Genomic DNA, 26,584 nt, shown 5'->3' on the forward strand with positions numbered 1-26,584 from the left:
GCCACAAATATCAGAACATATGTGAGATGATTGGCAGAGTTCCGGGTTCCTGCACGCTTTTAAAACTCAATGTTTTTTCAGACAGTTCGTGATATATGATTTTGGTGCAGAGCCTCAGCTGGGTCAGAAGAGCATCCCTCTATCTGAACATATGTCATACACAAACTGGCTCAAAGTGGCTCAAAACAGCATCAACGCTAGAACATTTTACAGACTTTCTTTTTTCTCCTCCAAATTCCGAAAGTATTCAAGACCTGGAAATTATCACATTCATTTTAAATTACTTTCCCAGACTTTCCAGACCTGCGTATAACCATGAAATTCACGTATACAATCAAACTTTGGGGGGTAAAAAATAATAAATAATGTGAAATTCACAGTTTTCAGGTGATAATTAAATGTAGTTCAGAGGTAAAGTAAGTGATGTGTGAATTGTTAAATATCGTGTTTATTTATTTACCATCTCTTTTCGCTGTTTTCCTCTCGTCTTCTTTGGTTTTCGGGAGTGCAGCTGCCGCTAATTAAGTAATTAACGCAAGACACCTGTGAATGTCTCAACTGAGCCTGCAAACTTCAGCACATAGCCTATAACTTCCCGGTTTTTATTGTTCTAAAGGTTTTTGCAGAGGGGTTTGTTCATATCATCATAGCCTGATTACTTTATTTATATATAAACATGGCGAAAATGTGTGTTTTTATATATCATTTTCTATATCAACAAGATGAAACGATAATTTTGAACCTGCTCAGATTTCTGTTCTGGAAATGTATGCAAATTAGCGCCTATATAAATAATAAATACATAATTTGCATATTTAAACACAACATTTTAGAAAACTTGTAATACAAAACCTATTATTATTATTATTATTATTATTATTATTATTATTATTATTATTATTATTATTATTATTATTATTATTATTATTATTAATGTGGGCCATGCAGCCTACCTGCCCTCGCTTCTTGTCGCTTGTGGAAATATCTTTCAATATGAAATATTTATTGACTGGGCCTATCTAGCCTGAGTTTGAGTTAAAGCCGATAAAAAGGTCAAACAGATTTTATTAATAGTTTTACTGATTTTACAGAGAGAGAGAGAGAGAGAGAGAGAGAGAGAGAGAGAGAGAGAGAGAGGAAGAGAGAGAGAGAGAGAGAGAGAGAGAGAGCGAGAGAGAGAGAGAGAGAGGAAGAGAGAGAGAGAGAGAGAGAGAGAGAGAGAGAGAGACCTATATAAGTCACCTGTGTGTCCTCTAATTGATGACTAATGACTTGTTTGTTTTGGGAGCAACACTGTTGATGCTGTTCTGCTGTTTACACAACACACACACACACACACACACACACACACACACACACACACACACACACACACACACACACACACACACACACACACACACACACTGGGCCGTTTAACGGGTTTTGTTGTGTTTTGCTGACTGAATCTTTTCTCAGATACTTTCTCACCAAAAACCAGAAATATGACAAGTCAACTAATAATAAAGCACACTGATCACATCCAACTCGGCTATAATCAATATAGCCTTAGGCTATATGCTTACTCTGGAATATATGCCTTCAGACCGCTGTGGTTTACTGACAATAAAAGCACAAATCAAACTTCAATCACAACAAACATGAGGCCGACAAAAGGTCTGCAGTTTGAGTAAAAACACGAGTGAATGAAGTCAAGTGAGGTAACATTCACAGAGAAAATAACGTTGGAAAAAGTGTGTGTGTGTGTGTGTGTGTGTGTGTGGGGGGGGGGGGGTTACAAACTACAAAGTAGGCTATATCGATGTTTGCATATCCAATTTATAACCCTAACTGTTTGATAGGCCTACCAGTTCACATACAAACATTTCGGTCTTGGCTATTATTCCTCCTATGACTATGATTGATGACAAAATATAGAAAATACCCTATAGCCTATAGATAGCCCATAACAATAATGTGATTGGCCACAATAGGTGCTGGAAACGCTCGAAAATGCACATTGAAAAGTGCTTGAATTAGCCTTTGGAAAAGGAACCCTGCCGCCTCCTCCCCCCTCACTCTGTGTGTGTGTGTGTGTGTGTGTGTGTGTGTGTGTGTGTGTGTGTGTGTGTGTGTGTGTGTGTGTGTGTGTGTGTGTGTGTGTGTGTGTGTGTGTGTGTGTGTGTGTGTGTGTGTGTGTGTGTGCGTGCGTGCGTGCGTGTGTGTGTTTGTGTCTCCTCCCTCCAGGCAGCTCGAGCCCGTCTCACCTGTTCACTCTCACCTGTGACAGCGAAGCTGCACGCGCCAGGTCAAAGAGGAAAATAGAATCAGATCTAGAAAACACGAAAGCTTGGATTTAATGTCAACTGTCGAGTTGAACAGAAGCTCTCAGCTGTTTAAAGGTCACGTTATTTCTCCGTTTTCTCTCAATTCTCTCCTTCAATCTGTAGCCTACCTTTTATCCACGGATTTTATACGATTTTTACTCCTGGAGAATTTCTGAGACGTCACTGAGTGAAGGACTGACTGGAAGAGTAATTGAATTAAAGGAGTAACTTAATGTAAACAGTAAGTGAAGGTATCAGGGTAAAGTTACGGTAAAGTGAAGTGAGATGTGTCTCGCGCTGTGAGGAGATGTCTGCAGCGGAGGAGCGCGAAGCGGACTGTGTCTGCTCCGTAGGCATGAAGCTAACGTGGGACATCAACGACCCCAAACTACCACAGGTATACACCAATTAACACCTTCACCAATTAGCCCTTCATTTAATGTCGAGTTAATTTATAAATCAATTTGCCAATGGCGGTATTAAATTATTACCACGGCCACAGGTTGACTTTGACTAACCAGTTAATTCATTGTCCATGACATAGACAGCCTATCTTTGATCAACTAATAAATTAATAAATTAATTTAATGTCAAGTTGAACAACAACTAACCAATAGCCTATTATTACCACATAGGTTGTATTACATTATGGTTATGTTACGAAATAATAATAATAATAATAATAATAATAACAATAATAATAATAATAAAAATAAATAAAAAATAATGACGTAGCCTACTAATAATAGTTTTTTTAGCACCTTTGAAAACACAGTTACAAGAGCTTTGCAAGAACACATTATAAGCACAGATATTTAAATGAAGAGCCTTAATCAGACATTCTAAAACACATAGGGAATACATACACAAAATTAAAAAGAAATAAACATGAAATTAAAACCAAATAAAATCCAATATAGGTCAAATCAGGAAATGCAAAGGCTCACAAGGGGCTAAAAGGTCTTGTAATGTGGAGCCATGGTGAAGAGTTGTTCGAAACAAACAGGGAGCTGGAGGAAAGATGCTCAAACAGCTGAAATGTCTGATGTATAGTTCATGGTTAAAAGCCATGAGTTCATATGGTTTAGGTTTGAGGGTTTTTTGTGTGTGTTAAGACAAGAGAAAAGGCTGTTATTATAAGATAAGTTAAACTTGATTAGTCCACACCTGAGAAATCAACTTACAGCCGCTCAAGAGTCAAAATTAAGAAATAACAAATGACAAATGATGTAGGCCTCACTTCACCGCAGTTTAGGCTTATATGGAGTAAGTTATGACATTATATTTACATTATATTTATTAGAAGCATATGATCTCTTTCTTCATATTAGTTTGCTGTCAGTCTGAAGACATGATGACATTTATCATTTTATTTTGAACCAAAAACTGATTTCACATCAATGCATTGAGGGAAAACACATATTAAGGATTCACAAGAGACTTCTGACACATTACTTCTTTTTTGTTCATTTTATTGTCACAACGTGGACCAGACACTATATGGGCTTTAAACACATACAAATATAATAGTAAACAAACACATATCTGCCGCTATTTAACAGTTTATTGACTCTCCTTGGCTTAGAGGTCATATAGACTGTAAGATGGAAGCATGTCTAACCTCTATAATCTTTCATGCACTTTGAATCAAGGTTATTACAGTGAACTAAAACTAAACTAAAAACTAAAACTAGGTGTAACAAATGATCATAATAATATAAATAACAATAACAATAACAACAACAACAATAATAATAATAATAATAATAATAATAATAATAATAATAGTAAATGAAAGAAAAAGAAAAAAAATTACGTTAGAGGGGGACTACAACTATAACTGAAATGATATTGTAGACTTACCAAACTAACTGAAATAAGATAAACATAGACAGAAAAATGTCTTTAGTTTTAGTCTGTCCATTTGGTCGACTCAACACAACAAGAAGGAGGAGGCAGTGGGTCAACTCCTTTCACAAAGTGTTGTATTTGTATTGCACCTATATCCTCATCTTCTTACATCTGCCTCTGACAAATTCCCCCACATGATTAAAAAAAACTACTACAACTAAACTAAAACGAAACATTTTTGAACAATAAAACTTAACTGAAATGAGCAAACCCACTCTGGAAACTAACTGAAACTAAACTGAATTGGAAAAAAAAATAGAAAAATAGAAAAATACAAACTTTAAAAACTGGTCTGGATCAGTCAGAACAGTTTGGACTAGTTGGGAGAGGAAACCAAACCAAACCAAACCAAACCGAACCAAACACGCATGAGCACAAAAACATGTCACATTCTGTCATTGTGTTACTTATGGATGGAATTATAATGAAAATAAATGATTCACTGTTTTGGTGGGGACTCTGGTGGTTGTTGTAATCTGTCACAAGGCTAAGGGGCTAATCAGTTGTCAATAACAACACAGAGGTGTTTGAGGAGTATGAGGAGATGTGAGATGGTTTGATGTTGTTGACCTCAGGTCTGTGCCACCAACTCCCCAGCTAAAAACACATTCAAGACTATGAGGCTCCCTATGAGGCTATGGCATGTTTTATTTATTTTTATTTTAACTTTTTTATTGTTTTCCCCAAATTATTATTTTTAGGGGTTCAAGCCCTGAAGGGGCTGAAACCCTATTGTTTTTCACCCGGTTTATTATTATTATTATTATTATTATTCTTGTTGTTCATCTGCCCCAACGCAAATTCCCGTGAGTTGGTAAATGGTAGAGACCTGAAACCTGGCCCAATGACAGGTATTGTTGGCTGGTAGGTGCTCAAAAAAGATTTTTCGAATCGGCCTGAAGGTGGCGCTATAATCGATGGTTTTACGTTAAAGGCCTTAACTTCCACGCCGTTGGTCCGATTTTCAAACTTTTTTTTTCCAGATGTTCAGGTGGACCTGCTCTACAAATTTGCCATAAGGACCCTCAATGTCCGCCTGGAAAGTTTTTGAGATATTTGGAAAAGTTTGGAAAACACATTTTTTGCATCTCCTCCTAGACCGTTGGACCGATTTCCACTAGAATCGACAGGAAGCATCTATGGAACAAGCTCTACAATCCTGAATTTGGAATTTTTGAAATCTACTTTAGTTTCGGAGATATTGATCGTTAAAGTTGTGAGAGGGCGTGGCCTCACAGCTAAATTGTCCTCACTTCATGACCGATTAAGGAATCTTCACGAAACTTGCAGGAGGTCTTCGGAGACCATCCTAGACCATGTGTGTAAAATTTTGTGCAATTCGACCAAAAGGGGGCGCCATAAACGCCAGAAATGGGCGTGGCTTAACATAAAAAAGGCTGTAACTCCACACCTGTTTGTCCAATGATCGCGAAACTTGTCAGATATATCAAGGAGGATGTCCTAGTCAGAATCAGAAGCTTTGTCATCTGCGCAAGGCTTGAACCCCGCCCATCGCCGCTTGCGGCTATATTCTTCTATTTGAATTTGAATTTAGGGCTTTGTCGATTTTTATTTATTTATTTTAGATGACATGGCTCTTTCAGACAACCTCTTCTACATGTTTCTCTTCGACTTGTTTGTCTATCTCTCTCTCTGATGTGTGTCTCTCTGATGTGTCTGTCTCTCTTCTTGCAGGACACTAAGCAGTTCGACCCGTTCCAGGAGTGGACAGACGGTTATGTCCGTTTCATCTACAACGGTGAGCAAAGCTCGCTCTATCTATCTATCTATCTATCTATCTATCTATCTATCTATCTATCTATCTATCTATCTATCTATCTATCTATCTATCTATCTATAAGTTCTTATATAGCCTACTTATATTCTTACTTGTGTATACTGTACTTACACATTTATATTATTCTATCCATATTCTTATACGCACTTATATACATAATTACAGTTATCTACACATTAATTTAAACCTACGGAAGCAAACCAAAAACAAATCTAATCGTAAATCAAATGACAAATCTGATGATCAATGTTCTTTGATGTTTTTGTATATGTGAAGCTATTGAAATAATCTTTCTGCCGTGATCAATTGCAGATGTATGATAAATTGCATTACATCATGTTATGTCATAAAAAGGGTTGCAAAGGGGCGGAACATTTCCTGTAAATTTCTGGAAACTTCCCGGAAATGTTCCATGGCATGGGATTTTGGAAATTTTGACATTTTGAATTGTGTGTGTGTGTGTGTGTGTGTGTGTGTGTGTGTGTGTGTGTGTGTGTGTGTGTGTGTGTGTGTGTGTGTGTGTGTGTGTGTGTGTGTGTGTGCGTGCGTGCGTGTGTGCGTGCATGTGTGTGTGTGTGTGTGTGTGTGTGTGTGTGTGTGTGTATTATATAGTAATATAGTAGTATAGTATAGTATTTATTATATTGTAGTATAGTATATAATATTCAAAGCTGAAAACTTTCCATGCGAATTAACAGGAAATGATGGGAATTAACTGGAATGGACATTTTGGGGTAATTTATATTAACTGTACTGACATAAATATAAGCATTTTGTTTGGTCATAAGCGGACATTATTATTATTATTGTTGTTGTTGTTGTTGTTGTTGTTGTTGTTGTTGTTGTTATTATTATTATTATGTAAAAACATTTTTTTTACTTGATTTGTGAATAGAACTTTAATGCATTCTTTCATGGAACAACAAAGAACATGAGTGTTGAATAAATGTATCCCCTATCTCCAAAAAGAAAAAGTCCCATTCCAAAAGTAAAATGTACGTAGTCGTAGTGTGCATGATGCTGGGAATGATCTGTGCATGTGATGGGGGAAATGGACCATTGTTGTTATTGTTGCTGCTGTAGACGATGGAATAAAAATGGCCCTCCGCTACATCCTCACATACCTGGACACTGCAGGAACCTATGCCAGGATCCTGTTCGTGGACTTTAGCTCAGCCTTCAACACGATCATCCCAGCCCTACTACAAGAGAAACTCTCCATGCAGCTGGGTGTGCCCGACCCCATTTGCAGATGGACCACAGAAATTCCTGACTGACAGGAAGCAGCACGTGAGGCTGGGCAAACATATAACTGACTTTCGGACTATCAGCACCGGTGCTGCCCAGGGCGGTGTCCTAAAAACATGCAGAAGATCAGATCGTCATCGTCATCCGACCAGTGACGACAACACCCGAAGTTGATCCCCGGGCGCTGTACGAGAAAGCGACCACTGCTCCTGGCCTGCCCCCCGGAGGAAAGGACATGCCTGGATGGGTTAAATGCAGAGGACACTTTTCACCGGCCACCGTCAGCATGAGTGTGTTGTGGCCGCATGCATGTGTTGTGGTGTTCGTGTGACAATAAAAGACGGGGCTTGTCCCGTTACGAGAGAGTTACGAGAGTTTTTTTCCTCTCTCCATACTTTTTCGGACTGTACATCAAGTTCGTGGATGAGACCACCCTTCATAGGGCTCATCACAGACGGAGATGAGTCCGAATACAGGCAGGAGGTTGACCACCTGGTGACCTGGTGCAGTCAAAACAACCTGGTGTTAAATGCTCAAAAGACAGTGGAGATGATTGTGGATTCCCTGGGTGACTCCCCAGTCAAAACTGTGGAGTCCTTCCGCTTCCTGGGAGCCATCATCAGCCATGACCTAAAATGGGAGCTGAACATCAGCGCTCTCACCAAGAAGGCACAGCAGAAGATGTACTTTGTGCGACAGCTGAAGAAATTCAAAGTGCCAAAGACCTCCTCCATCACCGTCTGGTATGCTGCTGCCACTCTCAAAGACATTAACAGACTGCAGCGCATCATCCGCTGTGCTGAGAAGGTGATCGGATGCAACCTGCCATCCCTGCAGTACCTGCATGCAACCAGGACACTGAAGTGGTCTCGTAAGATCATGGCCGACCCCCCTCCCCCCCGCACCCTGGTCACAAACTCTTCAAAACACTCCCCCTCGGCAAGAGACTGAGGTCTGTCAAGACCAGAACCTCCCGCCACAAGAATAGTTTCTTCTCAACCGCCATTGGCCTCACCAACAAGGCCCAAAAAACCCCTTCCACCAAGGAATCCACCAACACCCCCCACAAACCCCACTACCTCCTCCTGAACTCAGCTGAACCCCCCACTGACATGAGAGCCCCCCCCCCCCCCACAAACCCCACTACCTCCTCCTGAACTCAGCTGAACCCCCCTCTGACATGAGAGCCCCCCCCCCCCACAAACCCCACTACCTCCTCCTGAACTCAGCTGAACCCCCCACTGACATGAGAGCCCCCCCCCCCACAAACCCCACTACCTCCTCCTGAACTCAGCTGAACCCCCACTGACATGAGAGCCCCCCCCCCCACAAACCCCAATACCTCCTCCTGAACTCAGCTGAACCCCCCACTGACATGAGAGCCCCCCCCCCACAAACCCCACTACCTCCTCCTGAACTCAGCTGAACCCCCACTGACATGAGAGCCCCCCCCCCCCACAAACCCCACTACCTCCTCCTGAACTCAGCTGAACCCCCCACTGACATGAGAGCCCCCCCCCCCCCACAAACCCCACTACCTCCTCCTGAACTCAGCTGAACCCCCCACTGACATGAGAGCCCCCCCCCCACAAACCCCACTACCTCCTCCTGAACTCAGCTGAACCCCCCACTGACATGAGAGCCCCCCCCCCCCACAAACCCCACTACCTCCTCCTGAACTCAGCTGAACCCCCCACTGACATGAGAGCCCCCCCCCCCCACAAACCCCACTACCTCCTCCTGAACTCAGCTGAACCCCCCACTGACATGAGAGCCCCCCCCCCCACAAACCCCACTACCTCCTCCTGAACTCAGCTGAACCCCCCACTGACATGAGAGCCCCCCCCCCCACAAACCCCACTACCTCCTCCTGAACTCAGCTGAACCCCCCACTGACATGAGAGCCCCCCCCCCCCACAAACCCCACTACCTCCTCCTGAACTCAGCTGAACCCCCCACTGACATGAGAGCCCCCCCCCACAAACCCCACTACCTCCTCCTGAACTCAGCTGAACCCCCCCACTGACATGAGAGCCCCCCCCCCACAAACCCCACTACCTCCTCCTGAACTCAGCTGAACCCCCCCACTGACATGAGAGCCCCCCCCCCCCCCACAAACCCCACTACCTCCTCCTGAACTCAGCTGAACCCACCACTGACATGAGAGCCCCCCCCCCCCCACAAACCCCACTACCTCCTCCTGAACTCAGCTGAACCCCCACTGACATGAGAGCCCCCCCCCCCACAAACCCCACTACCTCCTCCTGAACTCAGCTGAACCCCCACTGACATGAGAGCCCCCCCCCCCCCCCCCCCATCAAACCTCACCTTGCAGCCACAGCAGCTGGACTTCACTTGCCACTAATTAAAGTATTATAGCTGCTTCCCCGACCACAACTTTACACCATCAGATTACTCTTGTTAACCACCGCTCAGACTCTAACTCATATTTAATTTAATGCCTATTTAACTCGGTCTGTAAATTCATGTAAATTCACTGCCTATTTAACGTGTATTTTACTCAGACTGTAAATTCATGTAAATTCAAATTTGAATGTCTACTGAACACTCCTCCACTCATATTTATATTGGATTGCACTTGCAACGTTATTGTCCTTTAGTTATCTTTCCTACTTCTTTATCTCTGAATATTGACATGACCGCTGCACTGCATACAGACACTACAACAAATTCCTTGTATGTTATTTTGCATATTGTGGCAATAAAAGTGATTCTGATTCTGTTGTTGTTCAATTAAATAATCCATTAAAGTTCTACTCACAAATAGTCTAAGTCAAAAATGTCATTTTTAACATTTGTATTAGAAATGTTTGCATGCATATCTGCTTATGACAAAACAAAATGTTTATTTATGTCTGTATGACAGGTAAATACAGTTAGTATAAATTAGGCTACCTAAACATTTCCAGTTTATTCCCATTCATTCCAATAAATCCCATATATATCCCATTGTCTGTAGGTGAAGATAAGAATGCTCAGAGACACCTGTCTGGCTGGGCCATGAGGAACACCAACAACCATAACTGTCAGATCCTGAAGAAGTCGTGTCTGGGCGTGGTGGTGTGTTCGAGAGGCTGCCCCCTGCAGGACGGCTCCAGAATGCAGCTACGCCCCGCCATCTGTGACAAGGCCCGGCAGAAACAACAGAGTAAGTAACTCTGCCCTAACCACAAAAACCATGGAGAGTCATTACTGTTCTATAAAAGAACACAGCTGGGCAACATGGACAAAAAAAAATCAGTATCTTTAGGCTGAACGATATATATGTCTGTATTTTCTATGAAGTGGGCTAAATGTTCAGCTCTATCGTCACGTGTCCTGAGTCGGACACTTTTGCTACTACTAGGCATCTCGCGCGCTCGATTCCTAGGCTCGTCCGCTGCATGGGCTCGCCTGTCCTGCAGCTCGCCAAGCTGGCCCTGCAGCTCGCATTTGCAGCTCGCCCGCTGCGGGCCCTTGCCCGCAGCGACAAAGTGACGGTATTTTATCCCTCAGACCGGATGTGACCGACTCAGGACATCACAGCGGAGAGGGACCAACTTAGGACATCTCTGTATTTTCTACCAAGTGGTCTAAATGTTCAGTTGAACTAGACTAAATGTTCAGTTGAAGTGGACGAAATGTTCAGTTGAACTAGACTAAATGTTCAGTTGAAGTGGACGAAATGTTCAGTTGAAGTAGACTAAATGTTCAGTTGAAGTGGACGAAATGTTCAGTTGAAATGGACGAAATGTTCAGTTGAACTAGACTAAATGTTCAGTTGAAGTGGACGAAATGTTCAGTTGAACTAGACTAAATGTTCAGTTGAAGTGGACGAAATGTTCAGTTGAACTAGACTAAATGTTCAGTTGAAGTGGACAAAATGTTCAGTTGAACTAGACTAAATGTTCAGTTGAAGTGGACGAAATGTTCAGTTGAAATGGACGAAATGTTCAGTTGAACTAGACTAAATGTTCAGTTGAAGTGGACGAAATGTTCAGTTGAACTAGACTAAATGTTCAGTTGAAGTGGACGAAATGTTCAGTTGAACTAGACTAAATGTTCAGTTGAAGTGGACGAAATGTTCAGTTGAACTAGACTAAATGTTCAGTTGAAGTGGACAAAATGTTCAGTTGAAGTAGACTAAATGTTCAGTTGAAGTGGACAACATGTTCAGTTGAAGTGGACAAAATGTTCAGTTGAAGTGGACGAAATGTTCAGTTGAAATGGACGAAATGTTCAGTTGAAGTGGACGAAATGTTCAGTTGAAGTGGACAAAATGTTCAGTTGAAATGGACGAAATGTTCAGTTGAAGTGGACTAAATGTTCAGTTGAAGTAGACAAAATTAATGTTCAGTTGAAGTGGACGAAATATTCAGTTGAAGTGGACTAAATGTTCAGTTGAAGTGGACTAAATATTCAGTTGAAGTGGACTAAATGTTCAGTTGAAGTGGACTAAATGTTCAGTTAAAGTGGACGAAATGTTCAGTTGAAGTGGACAAAATGTTCAGTTGAAGTCGACGAAATGTTCAGTTGTAAGTCAAAGTCAAATGGGGCTGGGCGATATGGACCAAATCAAATGTATTTCCAAGTAGCTCCCCTTTTTTCACTTTCCAAATCAAATGTCACAATAGTTTTGATCAAATACCTCGACATTGATATTGCAACAATATTGTAGGGATGACTATTGGTGCTTTCATAAAATATGACATTTTTGATATTTTTGCTCAAATAAGCATCAGTAATGTGGATATAATAACTAAATATGTGCGTGTGTGTGTGTGTGTGTGTGTGTGTGTGTGTGTGTGTGTGCGTGCGTGTTTGTCCGTGCATGCGTGCGCGCGTGTGTGTGTGTGCTTTCGTGTGCGTGCGTGTGTGCGCGTGCGAGCGTGCGTGCGTGAATGTGTGTGTGTGCGTGTGTGTTCGTGCATGTGTGTTCGTGCGTGAATGCGTGTGTGTGTTTGCTTTCGTGTGCGTGCATGCGTGCGTGTGTGCGCGTGTGTGCATGTGTGTGTGTGTGTGCGCGGGCGTGCATGTGTGTGTGTGTGTGTGTGTGTGTGTGTGTGTGTGTGTGTGTGTGTCACAGAGAAGCTGTGTCCCAGCTGTAACGCTGGTCTGGAGCTGCTGCCATGTCGTGGACACAGTGGATACCCCGTCACCAACTTCTGGAGAATCGACGGGAAAGCCATCTTCTTCCAGGTGCCAACCTCCACCTCTAAACTAATCTAATCCTAGCATCATCTCTAGTTCCAATTATGCTCATTCCTATTATACATTATGATTCGTTAATAGTAACTATTCTAATGAACACATTCCAGGCTAAAGGTGTCCATGACCACCCCAGACCTGAGTCCAAGTCAGAGACTGAAGCCAGACGAAGCTCAGTGAAGAGGCGGGTCAGCTCTCCTCCATTCACACAGAAGAGACGGCTCATCGAAACACAGGTGAGACCAACAACCAACATCTTTAAAACACAGGTGACCTCTCTGAGACGAACAACCAACATCTTTAAAACACAGGTGACCTCTCTGAGACGAACAACCAACATCTTTAAAACACAGGTGGCCTCTCTGAGACGAACAACCAACATCTTTAAAACACAGGTGACCTCTTTGAGACCAACAACCAACATCCTTAAAACACAGGTGACCTCTTTGAGACCAACAACCAACATCTTTAAAACACAGGTGACCTCTCTGAGACCAACAACCAACATCTTTAAAACACAGGTGGCCTCTCTGAGACGAACAACCAACATCTTTAAAACACAGGTGACCTCTTTGAGACCAACAACCAACATCTTTAAAACACAGGTGACCTCTTTGAGACCAACAACCAACATCTTTAAAACACAGGTGACCTCTCTGAGACCAACAACCAACATCTTTAAAACACAGGTGACCTCTCTGAGACCAAGAACCAACATCCTTAAAACACATGTGACCTCTCTGAGACCAACAACCAACATCCTTAAAACACAGGTGACCTCTTTGATACCAACAACCAACATCTTTAAAACACAGGTGACCTCTCTGAGACCAAAAACCAACATCCTTAAAACACATGTGACCTCTCTGAGACCAACAACCAGTGGCGGACTGCATAATCGGGCACGTCGGGCAAATGCCCGGTGGCCCGGCCTGGCCTGGCCTGCCAAAAAAAAATTTTTTTTTTTTTTTTTTTTTTTTTTTTGCAGGCCAGGCCAGGCCACTCACTGAACAGCAGGCCAGGCGCCGCCTACTGGTTTACTAGTGGTTTTATTACTTTATTCAGGTTTAAAGTGGGTGCATCTCATTGTAAAATTGGACTTGGCCCAAATTGGGCTTCAAACGGCCCAAATTGAGTTGAGTTGAGTTGAGTTGAGTTGAGTTGAGTTGAGAAAACTTTATTTATCCCCGGGGGGCAATTCAGTTTCTACAGTTCATCACCGTTGCAAGTAAACATATTGTATTTCATTTCGGTCACAAAATACAAAATACATACATACACAAGAAGGGAAATAGGAAGGGAGCTCAGTGTGATCAGACCGAGATAGTGCATTTGGTTCCTCGTGTCCCTCAGCGTACATGGATCTGAGCCGCAAGGGTGCAGGACGCAACATTGTTTATACACATGTAAAGTGCATAGGGTGCATGTGTAAACAGTTGGTTTTAGAAATACATAAAAAATAAGTAAAAATAAAAATAAATAAAAAGTAAGATAAAAGGTAAAAAAAAAATTGCATACAGAAATTGGGCTTCAAACGGCCCAAATCGGGCTTCAAACAGCCCAAATCTGGCTTTAAACAACCCAAATCTGGCTTCAAACGGCCCAAATTGGGCTTCAAACGGCCCAAATCGGGCTTCAAACAGCCCAAATTGAGCTTCGAACGACCCAAATTTTTGTATTGGCCTGGCCTGCTTGGTATCTAATGCCCGGCCTGAATTATGATCCCAGTCCGCCCCTGCCAACAACCAACATCCTGAAAACACAGGTGACCTCTCTGAAAACCAGGGACTACAGATGCAAATTAGCTCTTAGCTATCTCTGGTGCAATATGTTTATTGTGTACTGTCCCTGCTCAAATAAACAATAAAGATAAAGATATAGACCTCTCCGAGACCAAGAACCAACATCCTTAAACACATGTGACCTCTCTGAGACCAAAAACCAACATCCTTAAACACATGAAACCTCTCTGATACCAACAACCAACATCCTGAAAACACAGATGACCTCTCTGACACCAACAACCAACATCCTTAAAACACAGGTGACCTCTCTGAGACCAACAACCAACATCCTTAAAACACAGGTGACCTCTCTGACACCAACAACCAACATCCTTAAAACACAGGTGACCTCTCTGAGACCAACAACCAACATCCTTAAAACACGTGACCTCTCTGAGACCAACAACCAACATCCTTAAAACACGTGACCTCTCTGAGACCAACAACCAACATCCTTAACACACGTGACCTCTCTGAGACCAACAACCAACATCCTTAACACACGTGACCTCTCTGAGACCAACAACCAACATCCTTAACACATGTGACCTCTCTGAGACCAACAACCAACATCCTTAACACATGTGACCTCTCTGAGACCAACAACCAACATCCTTAAAACACAGGTGACCTCTCTGAGACCAACAACCAACATCCTTAAAACACGTGACCTCTCTGAGACCAACAACCAACATCCTTAAAACACGTGACCTCTCTGAGACCAACAACCAACATCCTTAACACACGTGACCTCTCTGAGACCAACAACCAACATCCTTAACACACGTGACCTCTCTGAGACCAACAACCAACATCCTTAACACATGTGACCTCTCTGAGACCAACAACCAACATCCTTAACACATGTGACCTCGCTGAGACCAACAACCAACATCCTTAAAACACAGGTGACCTCTCTGAGACCAACAACCAACATCCTTAAAACACAGGTGACCTCTCTGAGACCAACAACCAACATCCTTAAAACACAGGTGACCTCTCTGAGACCAACAACCAACATCCTTAAAACACAGGTGACCTCTCTGAGACCAACAACCAACATCCTTAAAACGCAGGTGACCTCTCTGAGACGAACAACCAATATCCTTAAAACGCAGGTGACCTCTCTGAGACCAACAACCAACATCCTTAAAACGCAGGTGACCTCTCTGAGACCAACAACCAACATCCTTAAAACGCAGGTGACCTCTCTGAGACCAACAACCAACATCCTTAAAACGCAGGTGACCTCTCTGAGACCAACAACCAACATCCTTAAAACGCAGGTGACCTCTCTGAGACCAACAACCAACATCTTGAAAACACAGGTGACCTCTCTGAGACCAAGAACCAACATCCTTAAAACGCAGGTGACCTCTCTGAGACCAACAACCAACATCCTTAAAACACATGTGACCTCTCTGAGACCAACAACCAACATCCTTAAAACGCAGGTGACCTCTCTGAGACCAACAACCAACATCTTGAAAACACAGGTGACCTCTCTGAGACCAACAACCAACATCCTTAAAACGCAGGTGACCTCTCTGAGACCAACAACCAACATCCTTAAAACGCAGGTGACCTCTCTGAGACCAAAACCCAACATCCTTAAAATGCAGGTGACCTCTCTGAGACCAACAACCAACATCCTGAAAACACAGGTGACCTCTCTGAGACCAAGAACCAACATCCTTAAACACATGTGACCTCTCAGAGACCAACAACCAACATCCTTAAAACGCAGGTGACCTCTCTGAGACCAACAACCAACATCCTGAAAACACAGGTGACATCTCTGAGACCAACAACCAACATCCTTAAAACACATGTGACCTCTCAGAGACCAACAACCAACATCCTTAAACACATGTGACCTCTCAGAGACCAACAACCAACATCCTTAAAACGCAGGTGACCTCTCTGAGACCAACAACCAACATCCTGAAAACACAGGTGACCTCTCTGAGACCAACAACCAACATCCTGAAAACACATGTGACCTCTCTGAGACCAACAACCAACATCCTTAAAATCCAGGTGACCTCTCTGAGACCAACAACCAACATCCTGAAAACACATGTGACCTCTCTGAGACCAACAACCAACATCCTTAAAATCCAGGTGACCTCTCTGAGACCAACAACCAACATCTTGAAAACACAGGTGACCTCTCTGAGACCAAGAACCAACATCCTTAAAACGCAGGTGACCTCTCTGAGACCAACAACCAACATCCTTAAAACGCAGGTGACCTCTCTGAGACCAAAACCCAACATCCTGAAAACACAGGTGACCTCTCTGAGACCAACAACCAACATCCTGAAAACACAGGTGACCTCTCTGAGACCAACAACCAACATCCTTAAAACGCAGGTGACCTCTCTGAGACCAACAACCAACATCCTTAAAACGCAGGTGACCTCTCTGAGACCAAAACCCAACATCCTGAAAACACAGGTGACCTCTCTGAGACCAACAACCAACATCCTGAAAACACAGGTGACCTCTCTGAGACCAACAACCAACATCCTGAAAACACAGGTGACCTCTCTGAGACCAACAACCAACATCCTGAAAACACAGGTGACCTCTCTGAAACCAACAACCAACATCCTGAAAACACAGGTGACCTCTCTGAGACCAACAACCAACACCCTTAAAACGCAGGTGACCTCTCTGAGACCAAAACCCAACATCCTGAAAACACACGTGACCTCTCTGAGACCAACAACCAACATCTTGAAAACGCAGGTGACCTCTCTGAGACCAAAACCCAACATCCTGAAAACACAGGTGACCTCTCTGATACCAACAACCAACATCCTTAAACACTAGTGGCCTCTCTGAGACCAACAACCAACATCCTGAAAACACAGGTGAACTCTCTGAGACCAACAACCAACATCCTGAAAACACATGTGACCTGTCTGAGGCCAACAACCAACATCTCTAAAACGCAGGTGACCTCTCTGAGACCAACAACCAACATCCTTAAACACATGTGACCTCTCTGAGACCAAGAACCAACATCCTTAAAATGCAGGTGACCTCTCTGAGACCAACAACCAACATCTCTAAAACGCAGGTGACCTCTCTGAGACCAACAACCAACATCCTGAAAACACAGGTGACCTCTCTGATACCAACAACCAACATCCTGAAAACACAGGTGACCTCTCTGAGACCAACAACCAACATCCTTAAACACATGTGACCTCTCCTCATCCTTAAAACACGAATAACTCGGAGAGCACAGACCTCCTCCAAGGCCAATACTCTTCTGCTAGTCACACATTTTGTGAGTCGGATCAGAACCCTGACCCTGACCCACCAACATACCCCTAAGCCACTCCCCCTACCCACCTCTTGCATTCTGATTCTCTACAACCTTCCTAGGAAGGTATCCCTATCCTTTTCCCTAGCCCTGCCCCTTTCCTGACCATGCCCCCTCCCACCGCCCACCCCCTAGCAACTCCCCCTACCCACCCTTCAAACCCAGACTTTCCTATACGCTAGATCGGCAATATGGTCCCGCTCCCTTTTAGGGGGAAAACACTCGCCGTTGACTTCAATGTAAAATAGCAGTACCAAAAAGAAAGAAAGAAAGAAAACTAATTAATAATTGATTTTGTTTATTAATGACGCAAAGACACCATGACATGACAATATATGACAACTCGTCTGGCCATAGAATGCGCAAGATACACCGGAAAATCACGTGACTCGTCACATGTTACGGCAGTCTAGCCTGAGCTAAGTAGCCTACAATGATGCTGGGCTCCACTACAACAGGGACAGTTGCACCAGCTGAAGCTTGTCTTGAATGCAGGCAAGACCAAGCTTATGGTTTTTTCCAAATCTAAGAAGGAACCAATTGTCCCAGGCATAATGACTACGCAGGGCAAGGTTATTGAAAGAGTGTCGACCTATAAGTATTTAGGTTTAAGCAATATAGCATGAGAGCTAGTGTGTTGTGGCAAATATATCCCGCTGATCAGTTGTTATCCCACGAGGCCGCAGGCCGAGTGGGATAACAACTGATCAGCGGGATATATGCCACAACACACGCTGCTCGAGTGCTATATTGCTTTTATAAAACGGTTTCCAAGTATGATAATATAAATATAATAATAATACTATAAGTCCGACTGGCATGGTATTCTGATAGAGTCAGTTGAAACACTACTGTAAGGCGGGACCTCTAGCAAGAAGATAGACGTGCGGGTGATTTGATTGGATCGTTCTGGAGACTGAAGTTGACATTGGCCAATCCTGGCGCTTGCTGAGAAGCTGAGAGCTTTCTGGAAAGCCCGACAGGCAGCTCGAGCGCAGCGCTGCATTCTCAGCGCTTGCTGAGAAGCTGAGTGCTTTCTGCAAAGCCCGACACCAACTAACGTTACGGGGTTAAATGCGGGGTTAACAGCCTTTTTTTTGCAAAGAAGACATTAGCCCGCATCTATTCTTGTACAAAACATAATTTTCTGCGAAGTATTAGTAAAGTTATAAGCGAAGATCGATTCACAAGGATCTGACAGCTGTCTCCGCCATTTGTTTTTTTTAGGTAACCAAAGGCTTTTAGTAAGAGAGTTGCCATGGCAACCAATATTGGATTTATACAATGGCTGTGAACCAATCAGATTGCTTGATTTGAGAGAGCCGTTTTATAATTAAGCAATATAGCATGAGAGCTAGTGTGTTGTGGCAAATATATCCCGCTGATCAGTTGTTATCCCACGAGGCCGCATGCCACAACACACGCTGCTCGAGTGCTATATTGCTTTTATAAAACGGTTTCCAAGTATGATAATATAAATATAATAATAATACTATAAGTCCGACTGGCATGGTATTCTGATAGAGTCAGTTGAAACACTACTGTAAGGCGGGACCTCTAGCAAGAAGATAGACGTGCGGGTGATTTGATTGGATCGTTCTGGAGACTGAAGTTGACATTGGCCAATCCTGGCGCTTGCTGAGAAGCTGAGAGCTTTCTGGAAACCCCGACAGGCAGCTTGAGCGCAGCGCTGCATTCTCAGCGCTTGCTGAGAAGCTGAGTGCTTTCTGCAAAGCCCAACACCAACTAACGTTACGGGGTTAAATGCGGGGTTAAATGCGGGGTTAACAGCCTTTTTTTTGCAAAGAAGACATTAGCCCGCATCTATTCTTGTACAAAACATAATTTTCTGCGAAGTATTAGTAAAGTTATAAGCGAAGATCGATTCACAAGGATCTGACAGCTGTCTCCGCCATTTGTTTTTTTTTAGGTAACCAAAGGCTTTTAGTAAGAGAGTTGCCATGGCAACCAATAACCCATGGCCATGGGTTATTGGAGTGGGTTATTGGATTTATACAATGGCTGTGAACCAATCAGATTGCTTGATTTGAGAGAGCCGTTTTATAATTAAGCAATATAGCATGAGAGCTAGTGTGTTGTGGCAAATATATCCCAGTGATCAGTTGTTATCCCACGAGGCCGCAGGCCGAGTGGGATAACAACTGATCAGCGGGATATATGCCACAACACACGCTGCTCGAGTGCTATATTGCTTTTATAAAACGGTTTCCAAGTATGATAATATAAATATAATAATAATACTATAAGTCCGACTGGCATGGTATTCTGATAGAGTCAGTTGAAACACTACTGTAAGGCGGGACCTCTAGCAAGAAGATAGACGTGCGGGTGATTTGATTGGATCGTTCTGGAGACTGAAGTTGACATTGGCCAATCCTGGCGCTTGCTGAGAAGCTGAGAGCTTTCTGGAAAGCCCGACAGGCAGCTCGAGCGCAGCGCTGCATTCTCAGCGCTTGCTGAGAAGCTGAGTGCTTTCTGCAAAGCCCGACACCAACTAACGTTACGGGGTTAAATGCGGGGTTAACAGCCTTTTTTTTGCAAAGAAGACATTAGCCCGCATCTATTCTTGTACAAAACATAATTTTCTGCGAAGTATTAGTAAAGTTATAAGCGAAGATCGATTCACAAGGATCTGACAGCTGTCTCCGCCATTTGTTTTTTTTGAGGTAACCAAAGGCTTTTAGTAAGAGAGTTGCCATGGCAACCAATAACCCATGGCCATGGGTTATAGGAGTGGGTTATTGGATTTATACAATGGCTGGAACCAATCAGATTGCTTGATTTGAGAGAGCCGTTTTATAATAGATGATGGTCTTACTTTTAAAGCACATATTGACACTCTTGTCAAAAAACTCAGACTGAAGTTAGGTCTTTATTTCAGAAACAGAGCGTGTTTTTCTGCTGAAGCTACAAAGAGGCTTGTTTTGGCTACCTTCTTGCCAATATTAGATTATGGTGACATTCTTTATATGTCTGCACCTGCGACAGCGTTGTGAAAGCTGGACACAGTGTATCATGGTGCACTTAGGTTTGTGACAAGTTTGAAGTCCCGGACACATCACTGTACCCTCTACATGAGCGTAGGCTGGCCCTCCTTAACGTTACGGAGATGTCTCATTGGTTCATTTTCATTTATAAGGCCGTCTTGAGACAACTACCATCTTATCTGTGCTCCTGCATTAATATACAAGAAAATAGTTCTTATCAGCTTAGGCCTCAAAACTGCATCCTGCTGACTGTACCTAAGACAAGGACTGAGTTTGGCAAGAAAGCTTTCCAGGTGTCTGCCCCTCTGGCCTGGAATGAACTCAAACGCTCACTAAACCTCCAGGTGCTAGTCCCTATGCTCACTAAACCTCCAGGTGCTAGTCCCTATGCTCACTAAAGCTTCTGGCATACTCTTCACGCACGCGCTGGAGGCGGGGCTCCGAGGAGGGCGCGCGCACTCGGCGCAGGCCAAAACAAAACATACTCAGTGCGCAGCTCCAGGCGCCAGGCAGTCTGAATGAAATTGAATGTAACGTTCCCAATTCTATGTATTAAATTCTAAAAAACGACCCTCAACATTTGGGAAGGCTCAGGCACACAACTAGTTCGTTATAATCGAACATCATGCTTTGAAGGCGGCTGTACGATGGTGAGGACTCAATCACAGCAGATGTCCGCTGATAGCCTACCACGGAGATCTACAGGCACAGGCAGCAAAACCCGACGCGCTGATAGAAAAATCTCCATGGACGCGCCGCGCTGCGCTCAGGCCTCGCCCCCCGACACGCCCCGTGCGATTACGTCATAATCGGCGCGCGCCCTATGCGCTTGGCTGGGCGCAAAGAGTATGCCAGAAGCTTAAACCTCCAGGTGCTAGTCCCTATGCTCACTAAACCTCCAGGTGCTAGTCCCTATGCTCACTAAACCTCCAGGTGCTAGTCCCTATGCTCACTAAACCTCCAGGTGCTAGTCCCTATGCTCACTAAACCTCCAGGTGCTAGTCCCTATGCTCACTAAACCTCCAGGTGCTAGTCCCTATGCTCACTAAACCTCCAGGTGCTAGTCCCTATGCTCACTAAACCTCCAGGTGCTATATAGTCCCTATGCTCACTAAACCTCCAGGTGCTAGTCCCTATGCTCACTAAACCTCCAGGTGCTAGTCCCTATGCTCACTAAACCTCCAGGTGCTAGTCCCTATGCTCACTAAACCTCCAGGTGCTAGTCCCTATAACGCTCACTAAACCTCCAGGTGCTATATAGTCCCTATGCTCACTAAACCTCCAGGTGCTAGTCCCTATGCTCACTAAACCTCCAGGTGCTAGTCCCTATGCTCACTAAACCTCCAGGTGCTATATAGTCCCTATGCTCACTAAACCTCCAGGTGCTAGTCCCTATGCTCACTAAACCTCCAGGTGCTATATAGTCCCTATGCTCACTAAACCTCCAGGTGCTAGTCCCAACGCTCACTAAACCTCCAGGTGCTAGTCCCTATGCTCACTAAACCTCCAGGTGCTAGTCCCAACGCTCACTAAACCTCCAGGTGCTAGTCCCTATGCTCACTAAACCTCCAGGTGCTAGTCCCTATGCTCACTAAACCTCCAGGTGCTAGTCCCTATGCTCACTAAACCTCCAGGTGCTAGTCCCTATGCTCACTAAACCTCCAGGTGCTATATAGTCCCTATGCTCACTAAACCTCCAGGTGCTAGTCCCAACGCTCACTAAACCTCCAGGTGCTAGTCCCTATGCTCACTAAACCTCCAGGTGCTAGTCCCAACGCTCACTAAACCTCCAGGTGCTAGTCCCTATGCTCACTAAACCTCCAGGTGCTAGTCCCTATGCTCACTAAACCTCCAGGTGCTAGTCCCTATGCTCACTAAACCTCCAGGTGCTAGTCCCTATGCTCACTAAACCTCCAGGTGCTAGTCCCTATGCTCACTAAACCTCCAGGTGCTAGTCCCTATGCTCACTAAACCTCCAGGTGCTAGTCCCAACGCTCACTAAACCTCCAGGTGCTCATAGTCCCTATGAGTATTTTTAAAACCAGGGTAAAACATATGGACGAAGCTGAAATCCAGGTCTGCAAATGTTTTGATCCATAATGAACCCTGTTGCTGAGTAAATGGATGTGTATTTTCTTACGTTTTAGATGTTTTTGTTTGTATTGTTTATGTTAAAATGTGTCTGTAACTTTATGCTGCTTTCTTGGCCAGGTCTCTCTTGAAAAAGAGATTTTCAATCCCAATGAGACTAACCTGGTTAAATAAAGGTCAAATAAATGAATAAAAAACAGCATTTAATGTCGGAAGACTAAATTAGCAACAGGTGGACACCGGAACTAGGTCAGAGACGGGTCATGAGTTACATGATGTTAGATGGGGCAAAAAGTAATATTTCCAATGTATCTTGCGCATTCTGTAGCCAGCCAAGTTGTAATATATTGTCATGTCATGGTGTCTTTGTGTCATTAATAAACAAGATTAATTATGTTATTGTTCTATATACTTTTTTGGTACTGCTATTTTACATGGAAGTCAACGGCGAGTGGCTTGTGGTTTCCCCCTAAAAGGGGGAGAGACCATGTGTCCCTTACAAAATGACGTACTGCCGATCTATCCCTAGCTGTGTCCCCTTTTCCCTAGCCCCACCTGTTGTTTACAGGCTCTGTTGAAGGTTTGTTGTTGTTTAGAGGCTCTGTTGAAGGTGTTTTTTGTTTACAGGCTATATTGATGTTGTTTATTGTTGTTGTTAACAGGCTCTGTTGAAGTTGTTTGTTGTTTACGCTCTGTTGAATTTGTTGTTGTTGTTTACAGCCTCTTTTGAAGGTGCTTGTTGTTTGGGCTCTGTTGAAGTTGTCTATTGTTGTTGTTTAGGCTCTGTTGAAGTTGTTTGTGGTTGTTGTTTGGGCTCTGTTGAAGTTGTCTATTGTTGTTGTTTACAGGCTCTGTTGAAGTTGTTTGTGGTTGTTGTTTGGGCTCTGCTGGAGTTGTCTATTGTTGTTTACAGGCTCTCTTGAAGTTGTTTATTGTTGTTTATTTGTTTACAGGCTCTGTTGAAGTTGTTTATTGTTGTTTATTGTTGTCATTTACAGGCTCTGTTGAAGTTGTTTATTGTTGTTTATTTGTTTACAGGCTCTGGGCCCTACTCTGCTGTCATGTGTGGAGGCTCCGGAGCGATACTCCTTCATCTCGGAGTCTAACTTCCCTCAGCATTACCCAGCATTCCAGAGCCCTGAGCCATACTACAACTCCCACAATGCCCTGGGAGAGGCCCCTCCCACCTTGCAGAAATCAACCAATCCCAGGCTGTACATGGCCCGGCCGGGGTGTGGCTACGACTTCCCCGGATATCTCACCTCTTCCTCCTATCCAGCCACCTCTGACCTCTGTGACCCCAGGTCAGTGTGTGTGTGTGTGTGTGTGTGTGTGTGTGTGTGTGTGTGTGTATGCGTGCGTGCGTGCGTGCGTGCGTGCGTGCGTGCGTGTGTGTGTGTGTGTGTATGTGTATGTGTGCGCCTATTAAAGGCCCTGTACTGTGTGTAAAAATTGTGAAGCAATTTCGCATTAAGCAAATTATTTTTTAATCCACTTTTTTAACTGTTATTCTTCTAGTAGTTTTGACTATGTATTTGCTCCGAAAATTATAATGTCTGGTAATTTTACATTATTCATAACGTGGTGAATGCACAAGTCACAACATGTACAGAAGAGCGTTTTGGAGCTGTTGGAATCTGTGATTGGTGACTTAACAGGGGTAGGCTAGCCAGTACCAATGACTACCATTCATTGTGCTAAGCTAACTAGCGAGAGTGGCAGATGGCTACTTTTCTACTGCACAGTGCACACACATACAGAAAAGAGATGGACATCTATCTTCTCGTCTTACTATCAGCAATATGGCAAATAGGCCAATCTCCCAAAATGTTGGCGTGTTCCTTTAACACAGGTGTGTGTGTGTGTGTGTGTGTGTGTGTGTGTGCGTGTGTGTGTGTGTGTGTGTGTGTGTGTGTGTGTGTGTGTGTGTGTGTGTGTGTGTGTGTGTGTGTGTGCCCGCGCGCGCGTGCATGCATGTGTGTCAGCAGGGTAGCTCCGGTCCTGGGCTCCTCTTCCTCATCTTCCTCAGCTCCTCTCTCCTGCTCGTCTTCCTCGTTCGACCCGCAGACCAAGCCTCACGGCTGGAAGGAGCTGCTGAAGAGCTCTGCCCCCTACAGCGTGAAGAGCTCCGCCCCCTACAGTGAGAACCACCATTACTACAGCCCAGAATACCCCTGCCGTTACCCCGGCAACCCCCCGGGCTCCCCCGCAGCCCTGCAGACCATCATCACCACCACAACCAAGGTAATAATGAACTGATGCCTATATATCCTATATATCAGTATCAAACATATAGACTGTAAATTATGGGCGTAGCCACCGGGACGTCACCCTTTGGTTTTGGACTGCCTTTTTGAAGCCTCAAGTAAACATGTTTATTTTTGCTGTAAAGTTGGGCATTTTAATATGGGGGTCTATGGGGAATTACTCGCTTTTGGAGCCAGCCTCAAGTGGCCATTTGAGGAACTGTACTTCTGCATTGGCTTCATTTTTCCAAGATTGAGGTGGCCACATGGGGTTGACTTTAATGCAGACAACTGTCATTCTGAAATATTCCTCTCCTCTCCTCTCCTCTCCTCTCCTCTCCTCTCCTCTCCTCTCCTCTCCTCTCCTCTCCTCTCCTCTCCTATCACCTCTCCTCTCCTCTCCTCCTCTCCTCTCCTCTCCTCTCCTCTCCTCTCCTCTCCTCTCCTCTCCTCTCCTCTCCTCTCCTCTCCTCTCCCCTCTCCTCTCCTCTCCTCCCCTCCTCTCCTCTCTCCTCTCCTCTCCTGTCTCTCTCCTATCACCTCTCCTCTCTCCAGGTCTCCTACCAGCCATGTCCAAAGCCTCCCGGAGCTCTCCCGTCCTACCAGTCGTGTCCTAAGCCTAGCGCCGGCCTGCCAGCCTACCAGTCCTGTGTTCCTCCTAAAACCCCCGTGCTCCCCGGCTGCTCCTCACTCATGGAGGACGCTGCCTCCTCCTCTTACTCCTCTGAGGTGAAGGTGAGCGAGGAGTCTGGAGGAGTCATCAAGTCTATGTCCTTTCAGCCCGACTCACTGCAGACCAAGACGGAGCGAGCCGATGGCTATGACTACCGCTACAGCTATCCCAACACCTACCGATACGACGAGTATTGAACACATGCCAGGGTTTCCCACAGGATTTGGAGAGATTGTGGTGGGTGGACCCACTAGGGGGGTCCGGGGGCATGGACATGTACATTTTAAAGTCAAACGCATCAATCCGGTGCACTGTGAGAGCAAAATGAAGAGGCTAGATCTATGAAGAACCACATTAATATCCTCTTTACTGTGCTGTGGCTTTAAAATGATGAGAGAGAAAAGAATGTCCCCCTCCATATGTATTCTGCATACAGGTATATGGTAGAATACTGCTTGCTTAAATACAATGGCCCATCAATAGCAAAATCACTTCCAGGGGAGAACTCAAGTACAAAGTAACATTTTGCTTTGTAGGCATAAACAAAAGTCAAACAAAAATTGAATTTCCTATCGTTGATTGGAATGATCTTCAGCCAAGACAATACTTATATAAACCCTAAAGTAGGAGTTTGCAGTCAACTACGTTGAAATGAATATGTGGCAGTCAAAATCTATTATACACCCCAAAAAAACATCTGTGTTTATTGCAGAATGTTAGATTAGTGTGTCATGGGCTTAAATACAATGACTACAGCTGGCACAACCTCCACTACTGCTATTATACAACCTTTTCCCCCCCAGATCATGTGATGTTTCTAGGCACAATCTTGCCAGAGGCGTACTGGCAACAGTGTGGATAAATAAAACACACTCGCTTGTGTTTCTTGCAGTAAGCAAAACTTTCTGCAGTCAGAGCTGTTTTGAAGGTTATTCCAACATGTTCTCATTCCGCGTCGGGTACCCTCGTACACA

The 26,584-nt window shown here is 44.1% G+C and overlaps 1 protein-coding gene across 1 annotated transcript; it reads left to right on the forward strand.

Moving 5' to 3' along the window:
* Positions 1-2,273: 2,273 nt before the first annotated feature.
* On the forward strand, positions 2,274-25,807 carry gcm2 (glial cells missing transcription factor 2; the record flags this gene model as incomplete). Its single annotated transcript, XM_083632354.1, has 8 exons — positions 2,274-2,703; positions 5,913-5,976; positions 10,244-10,432; positions 12,350-12,462; positions 12,582-12,707; positions 23,730-23,995; positions 24,680-24,935; positions 25,493-25,807. Exons 1-8 carry the CDS (start codon positions 2,614-2,616, stop codon positions 25,805-25,807), a joined length of 1,419 nt encoding a protein of 472 aa, XP_083488480.1. The 5' UTR covers positions 2,274-2,613.
* Between the last annotated feature and the right edge of the window lie 777 nt (positions 25,808-26,584).

Source organism: Poromitra crassiceps, assembly GCF_964638095.1.
Source record: "Poromitra crassiceps genome assembly, chromosome: 2".
NCBI lineage: Eukaryota > Metazoa > Chordata > Actinopteri > Beryciformes > Melamphaidae > Poromitra > Poromitra crassiceps.